The sequence below is a fragment of the Pyxicephalus adspersus genome, chromosome 7, assembly GCF_032062135.1.
Source record: "Pyxicephalus adspersus chromosome 7, UCB_Pads_2.0, whole genome shotgun sequence".
Lineage (NCBI taxonomy): Eukaryota > Metazoa > Chordata > Amphibia > Anura > Pyxicephalidae > Pyxicephalus > Pyxicephalus adspersus.
This window is the reverse complement of record NC_092864.1, coordinates 2213873-2223483: the sequence shown is the minus strand read 5'-3', so window position 1 is coordinate 2223483 and position 9611 is coordinate 2213873. Positions and strand designations below refer to the sequence as shown.

General features: G+C 38.6%; 1 protein-coding gene across 1 annotated transcript; it reads left to right on the top strand.

Annotated features, from left to right (window-relative positions):
* The first annotated feature begins 1804 nt into the window (after nucleotides 1–1804).
* On the top strand, nucleotides 1805–8893 carry LOC140334471 (uncharacterized). The gene is made up of 4 exons (XM_072416748.1): nucleotides 1805–2196; nucleotides 3309–3435; nucleotides 5247–5320; nucleotides 7774–8893. Exons 1-4 carry the CDS (start codon nucleotides 1893–1895, stop codon nucleotides 8157–8159), a joined length of 891 nt encoding a protein of 296 aa, XP_072272849.1. The 5' UTR covers nucleotides 1805–1892; the 3' UTR covers nucleotides 8160–8893.
* Nucleotides 8894–9611: the final 718 nt, after the last annotated feature.

Here is a 9611-nt window from a genome sequence, read left to right as displayed (position 1 = left end):
ATGTATGGGGGTGTGTCTGGGAGGGAAATTTTAAATGTTTTTTACAGTACAAAAACACCACACAACATGAAATAAAAATAAAAGTACATTTTTAATTTAATATTTTATTTTAAGATTACATCGTTGTCTATTATTTCATTATTTTTATATTTAAAATTATTATTTATAAATGTGTATTATATTATAACTTATGATTATAATATAATAAATAAATATAGTATACATACCTGGGAGTTAATCCTAAGAATTACAGGCCCACACAAAAATTAAACAAAAAAACAACAAAAATAAACAAAAATTGCTATGCAAAAAAAATAGGATCACTTTTTGCATCAAAAAACTGACAGAATTAGAACGCTAGGGGGGTTAAATAGGGATTGCAAATGACAGACTAATACAGGCAGTGATACAGGAGGAGAGGACCTTGCGCCGAAGAGCTTACAATCTAGTAGGTAGGGGAATTTATGCACAATAGGTTGGGAGATATTTAGTGGTGGGAAGTAGTGGTGGTTTCAAATAACAAGATTTCAAATAAATAAAGAGATGCAGCGGAAGAGGAGCGGAGGGAAGGATGGATGAGTCTGGCTGCAGCATTCATAATAGATTGTAGAGGAGAGAGTCGGGTTAGTGGAATTAAGGATTTCTTTGTATTGGACTCAATACAGCTTTTTTGTATTGAGTTCAATGCAAAGGAACTCAATACAAAATTTTGAATTTCCCGCCCCGCCTCCCGCCCGCACCGACGCATGCAGCGACGTCACCGGGAAATCCTGGTGATCGTCACTGCACTCGCCGGCTGAAGAAAGAAGAGAGAAGACGTGTCCGGAGGAGCGGAGGGAGAAGGTAAGTATTTTTTTTTTTTGCGATCGACGCTGGACAGAATGGAGGGAGAAGAAGCCGGCCGGCTTCTGGAGGACGAAGCTGGAACACGACGAATGGACGATCGCAGCAGGACCAGGTAAGTGATCCATAAACCCGAACTTTTCTCACTGTATTTTCATACAGTGAGAAAAGTTCGGGGTTATCGAAAATAGTAACTTTTTTTAGCCCGTACCAACGTCGAGCTTATCGGTTAGGTGGTTAATGCAGCTCCCTATTTACAACCACCATCACGTTAAACAGCCTATATTTAAATTGTGGAGATGTCACACCAAAGATGACTCTTCCATCTATTTTTCAGCACGCCCAATGATGCCCCAGGAGGACTGCAACTGCCAATAACAATAAAACCCTCCCCACATTCTAACTCAAGAAACTCTTCACTAGGGCAGGAGGAGGGGGGCAACTTTTCTCTTTCTTTAAACTGACCCCCCACTTCCTGTCTATCCCCCTTTTAACCCTTTCCTCACTTGTCCCAACCATTTCACTGGAACCAATCCCTAAGCTCTTTCCCTGACCACGTGACCTCCACCTCCCTTCTGTTGACCCTATTCCGCCCTTGCTCCCCCTGGCACCTTGTTATGCTGACCTTCTGTCTGCTCTTTCCCAGTTTCTTCCACCTGCCACACTATACAATCTCTCCAACATGACACCCCAGGGTGGACAAGGCAGCAGCAGCTTAACTGTACAAACTCCACTTTAGACCGCAGTTTACACGTTCTCTGTTTTGTGGAGTTTCTTTGAGATTCTCCAAATTACTCTAATAATCCAACGGCACACAGGTAGGTTCAGTGGCTTTTGACAATAACGTGGTGGCTTGATATAACGAGCATTTCGATTTGCATGACTTTACAATACACATAAAAAACAGGTAAAAAGTTCTATAACACTTTTTTTTCTTTTCAACTCTTTTTCAGATGGAAACCTGATAAAAGGAGACAGAAACAGAAAGAAATCCAGAAGAGACACAGAAGACAGAGACTGTGATACCTCTCAGTGAAATCTCCCCTGCAATGGACTCTTCAGACAACAAGGCTGCCATCTTCAATTTCAGTCTTCCACAGGGCCAGGCATACACCAGGGTGCTCCTACAGCTATTTGGATATGCTGGACATGGGAAATCAGCTTTTGTCAATTCCTGCATCTACACCCTCGGAAATGAAACATTTAGGATATACGCCAGAACTGGATCAAGTGGAACTATTATAACATTGAAGAGAAATTCCTATAATCTTACTGACACAATCACCATTGTGGACAACCGAGGCTTTGGAAAGAAGGAGGATGCGGAGGAGGCCGTGGTTTATGCACAATTGGGTAAATTGTTTCTTAACTTTCTTTGTATTTATAGTTGGAAGGTTTTAGTTATTTTTATATTTTTCAATTTACCAGCTGCCTAAAATAAAATGACCTTTGTGCCAATTTGGAGGTTTTAATTATAAAGTTGTTAAGCTGAAATGATTTGCTAAAAAAACCTAATAGATTATCACATACACTGCAAACATACAAAGCCCATGATGACTTATCGTAATAATTGTAGCAAAGATCAATGAAGATTTATGTTGCTAAGAACACTCGTGTGTAAGGAAAAAACATTAAGATTCACTGGAAACATTAAGCTAAGTGAATTTGCACACAGCCTCGTGAAAAAAAAGGTTTTTTTATAAAAATAAATATATATTTATATAATATATTTATAAAGGTTTTTAAAAGCTATCCGCCTTCAGGCATGATAGCTTAATCCTTGCTTGTAAATGAACAATCTTATTATAGGAAAGATAAGATAAGATTAGATAAGATTTTCTTATCTTCCTATGACGGAAATGGGACTTTTTTGTTGCAAATAATTTTGTTGCACATTTTGTTTTGTTTTGTTGCACATAAATATCACCGCAATATACTTTTTATAAAAACTTTACATTTCTGTATTTTATTCTTGATACAAAACACATTATAAAAACATACAAACACTTCAAAAAAACATTTTTCTCTTTTTAGAGTACAATATCTTTTACATATAGATTATCTTTTGATGCCATTGAACTGTCCCCGACGCGTTTCCCCACAAGGGCTTCCTCAGATAAACATGCTTTAGTAGTAATTAAAGTTTCTTTAACTCTTAACATGGATATTATGTTATCACATTAGTGAAGTATTAGATAGGCAGCTGTATAGTCCATACGGTGAATAGTTATTCAAGCAGATTTTCAAACCTGAATGTTGATTTCCCCTCCTATCTCATCTGCCTTCAATATTCTTATTATAGGTAATTCTGCTATTTAATAGTTTTTATTTATGAAACTGAATATGAGAATTTACTTTTGCTAGTTGACATTCTTCGCCTCCTTAGTAAATCTACCCCAATATATGAAATCCGGACAGCAATCATGAAGTCCCCGTAACTCATCCAATTATTGATCTTTTTACAGGTAATTTTCTCCCCTTGAATCAGGATGTGATGCCGACTGATGACTTTTTTAAGATAATGTCTCAAGTGGAGGCTTCAGACCTGGAACCCAACTACAGCGACTTCATTGTTCCCATATTTGTTTACAGGTATGTACACATGGGAAGATGGAAATACATTGTTATAAAAATGTGATAAATCTTTTATGAATTTTCCAGACTTTTCTATCCAACTATAAAATGTAAGTAAATGTATATATACCTGAAATTATATACTGTGCATATTGTGGGATTGGAGAGAGTGCAGAGAAGAGCAACTAAACTAATAAAAGGAATAGAGGAGCTCCGCTATGAGGAGAGATTAGCTGAACTGAATCTATTCTCCCTTGAGAAGAGACGTATAAGGGGGGATATGATCACCCTGTATAAATATATAAATGGTCCATATAGAGAACTCTCTTCCCCATTATTCACTGTAAGGTCATTACAAAAGCACAAGGGGGCGCTCTTTGAATATGGACGAAGTTTAAGCTCCGGATAAGGAAGGGATTCTTCACTGTAAGGTCTGTGAAAATGTGGAATCGGCTTCCTCAGGAAGTATTGAGGATTAGTGGGAAGAGGAAAGAAAGAGGTACCGTATTTTCCGGTGTATAAGGCGACTGGGCGTATAAGACGACCCCCCACTCTAACCAATCATTTGGGGGTTGTGTTATATGCCCAGTATTGTACTGTTCCTTCTGCCTGTCAGATCTCACTATTGTGTGAGAACTGAGAGGCAGAAAGAACTGTACACTACTAGCTCTAAGTAATGAATGGGCACGTTCCTTTAATGAATGGGCGTGTTCCAGTGAAGAGCCAATCCAGGCTCTCCACTGGAGAGCCAATCCAGGCTCACGTCCTGCTTTTCAGCTTACACGAGTCCTGCTGTGAAGCAACACGAGAAAAGCAGGAAGACAGAAGGAGGCAAAGGAGGACTCGCAGGGACGCCAGACCAGAGAGGGGACTCGCGAGGACACCGGACGCTGCAGGTAAGTACTGGTACCCGGCGTACAAGACGCCCCTGACTTTGTCATAGATTTTTCGGGGTTAAAAAGTCGTCTTGTACGCCGGAAAATACAGTACTTATCTGCTACTGTGTGGTGCTAGGAAACCCACTGTGTAGTATAAACATCCTATCCTTGTGACTGTAAACAAGAATTGGGATGCACTAAGAATAAGCTTTGTACATTTATAATTATGTATGAATCCACATTGTATGAATACATAATTACTATTTTCTACAGAACCTTGAGCCACAAAACCTCTTTCTTTCCTCTACCCACTAATCCTCAATACTCAATACTTTCCTCAACCCACAAACTAAGAACGGAAAAGAACCAACCTCTGCTACAAATTTATTTTAGGAAGTAGTTTCAGCAACTACTATAGATTGCTTTAAGGCTGAGAAAAAGCTGGATGATTTCTAGAAGCACAGAATATAACTGGGGATTAAGGATTTAAAGTAAAAGTAACAGTGACTGTTGATCCAGGGAACATCTGATTGTCTCATGGAATCAGGAAGGAATTTTTCCCCTGTTGGAGCAAATTGTACCCGGGGTTTTTTTGCCTTCCTCTGGATCACCTATGTCTTATAGAGTTTTATATCTAGGATATGTTTATTTCCCTAGTGGTTGAAATTGATGGATTTATGTTGTTTTATCAACATGACTAACAATGTAAGGAAAACACATTTGTTGAAACCATGGCTGAAATTAAAAGGTTAATTGCAAAGCCCTTGAATATATTGTCATCAAAATGAGCAAACTGGTAAATTGGGGTTGTCAAAGGGGATTCAAGTGGGACCTGCAGGAACAAGTCACAAATAATAAAATTATGTTACTTTTTAGTTAAATATAAGAGAAACATGCTAAATACATTAACAAATGTAGTTTTAAAAAACCTACATTTTCTTTTTCTGCCAGTGTAAAGCTTAGCATGCCAGAACATCAAGTACAAGAAATCCAAAGATTTTTCAGGAACTGCAAAAACATGACAGGTAACTGTTCAAATGATATGTGTACAAATTAGAGAACAACCTTTCTTTTTTTTTTTTTTTAGCAAATCACATAAAACATAGGCAGGGTTAGTAGCAAGGCTGCAGGTTTAAGTCATAATATATCAATAAACTATGGCACGTCCCAAATTTCCTGAATAATATTATATCTTCAGGGGACAATTACAGGCAGTCCCCAAGTTACAAATGAGATACAGACTGTAAATTTGTTCTTAATTTGAATTTGTATGTAAGTCGGAACAGGTGCATTCATTTAATATATGCAATTAGGAGAGAAGAGACATATTATTAGGCAGTGAGGTGTCAGTTACTGTATATAATCCTCACTGTGAGCTAATCAGAAAAAGGCAAAAACCCTCCAAAAACTAGACATTCATGTGCTTTGACATGCAAAAAAAAAAAAAAAACAACTGCAGGGTTTGTCTTGGTCATTAAAGAGTTACAAGATTACCAGATGTTTCAGATCAGCTCAACTCTAAGCTAGGTACACACGTCCAAAAATTATTGTTAGAAAACGATCAGTGATTACCGTATTTTTTGCCGTATAAGACGCACTTTTCCTTCCCCAAAACTGGGGGGGAAAAATTGGTGCGTCTTATACGACAAATACCGTGTTATAAAATAATTAAAAAAGGATACTCACCCGATACCCGATCTTGCGTGTGTCTCCTCTCCTCGCTGCCTGCAGCGTATGTCTCCTCTCCTCCTGGCTGCAGTGCAGAGCAAAAGAAGCCGGCACAGCGCCCCCTGCTGATCCCTGCCCTAACTGCCGTACAGTGGAAAAAAAGGTAAGTGAACGGCACAGAGTGATCAGAAGGGGAATTTGAATGGTACAGAGTGATCAGAAGGGGAAGGGGAATTTGAATGGTACAGAGTGATCAGAAGGGGAATTTGAATGGCACAGAGTGATCAGAAGGGGAATTTGAATGGCACAGAGTGATTAGAAGGGAATTTGAATGGCACATGAGTGATCAGAAGGGGAATAATCTTTCAGAATCTTTTTTTTTCTAGATTTTCCTCCTTTAAAATTGGGTGCGTCTTATATTCCAGAGGGTCTTATATGGGGAAAAATACGGTATACACGATTATACTTGACCGATCATATTGTGCACAATTCTGTACATGCTGTAACGATACGATTGTTCAAATATAATCCACCAGTTTAGTGTACACACGTAGGGAGTGACATTAAAAGGAGAAAGTGTATTTCAGAAACATGCACGATCACTGAACGACCGTACACACGATAGATATTAAACAATCATTGGCCAATCAGATCCGCCGTGATGGTCGTTAATTTTACAGTGCCAATCCTCATTCATTGGCATCATTGGTTAGTCATTGGTCACCTGTTTTGTGAATGAATTTTGGCCGATCTGTCGTTCTTTGTTCGTTTCCAACTATAATTATTGAAAGTGTGTAGCAGCTTTAAGATTACCCACAATCTCAGCTGTGTTTAGCAAAAGATTTCTTCTGCAAGTCATGCAAACTGCCCTCCTCTCCCATCAATCCTCCATCCTGCACATGAGGGAGAAGGGAACCCCTATTAATATCTAGGAGTCGTCCATATGTCGGATGTCCTTAACTTTGGGACTACCTGTATATCAAGGAGGGAACCATAAAAACAACTCAACAAATGATTAGATGATTGTCAGCAATCCACATAACTGCAGCTCCTAAAAACAAGCAGTGGAGACCCAGCAAAGTCATCAGCACTTGTCACTTTCAAGATTCCTCCCAATATATTTCAGTAGTGATATAGATGACAGAGTGGACACCGGCATCTGACATTTCCAGAAGTGCAAAATGAGCTAAATATCCCAAAGATCATTCATTCCCCCTACACATTGCAGTTTGTGGCTTTCTCACTATCACTATTCTGCTTTCCAACCTTATAAAGCCATATTTATCTGAGCTTTATTGATATTAGTATTTATTTTATCAGATTTAGCAAATGAAAATGCCCTAGATGGGCTGCATTAGCTCTAATGATTATTAGAGGGACTAGATTAGTTCTAATTAGTTCTACATGCACAAATATATATAACTCCAAGGCTGCATAGGATCCCCCTGTATCAGTGAAACTGGGTGATCCAACAAATCTGGAATAGATTTCCTCAAAGTCATTTGCTATGTTGTGAATCCTGGACCAAAATCATTCCAGGTTTGCTGGATCATCCATCTTCACTGATGAAAATGTATCATCTCAAGGCTTTGAGAGCTTTAGTAAATCAGACCCATAAGGAAGAGTTTTTCAGGTTGCATTCTGAAATAGAATTGTTTTTGTTAAGAGAATTAGTCAAAAAAAGTTGAGGTTTGCACATATAAATATCATATCAGTGTGAGTAACAGCAGAGTCAGTAAATACTATAAATCAGCTATTGATATTGAACACTTGAGGTTTACACTTTCACCTTCATTTATTATATTAATAGGAGTTGTTCCCATTGTTGTCCTTACACACAAGTCACATAGAAGTTACAGAGATCTGGAAGAGAAGTTTAGACGTGCGGGAGCAGAAGCAGTGATGGCCATTGAGAATTATACCCCAGAGGACAACATGAAGACACGCGGGAGATGCACTGATATACAGAATGTGATCCTGCACGCTCTAAATGATGTAAAATTCCATCTGAAGGAACGGCGAAATCCAATAAAAGAACGTGTGGAACGTAAGAAGTTAGTTCTGAATTTTGCATTTGAAGCTGCAGTTAAAAAGATCAAAGATGCCACTGCAGAAAAAGCTAAAAATGATGAATATCAAAGGCTGAAATGTCTGGCTGATAAAAGTTGGATAGGTAAATTCCCCTATGGTCAATAAGATGCAGATTTGTTGTTCTCATTTATTAAAACTACTGAAAACGCAATGGTTGGGTGTGATAGGATATGATAAGGTATAAAGTTAGAGAATAAGATCATAGCATAAAGTTTTGCTCATTGTCTGTGGATATAGGGGAATTAGTAGAAGTTACCCAAGTTCCCACTTACCAGCACTTATGACAAAGCCCAAAGCTTAGGCCAAGTGTTCCCATTTTTTTTTTTACCCCGGATGAATCCTTAAAAATATTTTCATTGCTCCATGTACCCCTGCTAAAACCAATTCATTAGGTGTCAGTGGAAAAAATGCCTCTTACATTAGTGGTCAGTTGGGAAAATGTTTCCCTTACAATGGTTTTCTGATTGCTGATGTCTCTGTAGTGGAAGGTCAATAGTCCACAGCATAGGGAACCCCCAGGAATCTCTAGAAGAACCCCAAGTTTCCACATGGTCCTGGTTGAGAATGGAAGACTTTCAGTGCTGCATTACATTCCCAATACTGACTCCCAATCCAAATATTGTAACATTAAAAAAAAATACAATAAATAGAAAAAGCTAATCCAAGGGTCCCTTTTCTTTACCTATCAAAATAAAGGGTCCACTTTAAGGTGGAATAAACAAAAAAAAGTTGTAACTTCTATTATCTTATCATTTTGCTATAACCTGTTGTTTGTAATGTTACCATTATTGCTTATCATAATTATAATCAGCTGATTAATAAAATGCTTTTCATTCTAACCACTGCCTCCATCTATTTCCTTCCCCCACCCATTGTGTTCTGCCTGCTGTGTAGGATAGGAGTTTCATGTGTTCAGTGATGTTAATTTGCTGCAATGGTGTGAGCACACCTCTGTGACCATGGCTCATTAATTCTTAATCAATCAATGAATAATACATCTCCAGATGTTACGAGCATCCACATACCACTTTGACTGGAGAGAACACTTTTACAGCGCGGATAGAGGAGATCCCTGGGCCCACAGATACCTAGACGACACGTCTGCCCCTCGATGGAACTAACTCTGCCTGTGAGGGTCTCCTTTCTATGCCGAATTGCAAGAAGGAGCTATCCCAACATGGTTGCTTCACCTTACAGGTGGTTAGATCTGACCACCAGATATACTGCAGAAAGGTGCAATTTGCAACTGTGTCACAGGAGTGTCACAAACATCATTGCCATCAGGCTTTACTAATCACACATTATTCAGCACACAATATCTAAATGTCATTTTTGTATTTCAAACACATATTTCCTTATACAGTGTATATCATACTTGCCCTTAAACTTAATATGTACTGTGGTATATAACTGGGGGTTGCTCATCCAAAAGTCCAAAAAAACAGCAGTTTTATTTGTTTAGGCAAGTGATACAGCACTCGCTCCAGCACTTCACAACAAAACAATGAACAGTGGCCCGGCTGGGCATCTGGCTACCTCACTTAGGTGCCCTCTCTT

What these genes read in the sequence shown, in the direction of transcription:
- LOC140334471 (XM_072416748.1), top strand. Translation starts at nt 1,893, where the DNA reads ATGGACTCTTCAGACAACAAGGCTGCCATCTTCAATTTCAGTCTTCCA. An exon ending in CGTGGTTTATGCACAATTGG is followed by an intron (nt 2,197 to 3,308) that starts GTAAATTGTTTC and finishes ATCTTTTTACAG; the next exon opens with GTAATTTTCTCCCCTTGAAT. An exon ending in GAACTGCAAAAACATGACAG is followed by an intron (nt 5,321 to 7,773) that starts GTAACTGTTCAA and finishes TTATATTAATAG; the next exon opens with GAGTTGTTCCCATTGTTGTC.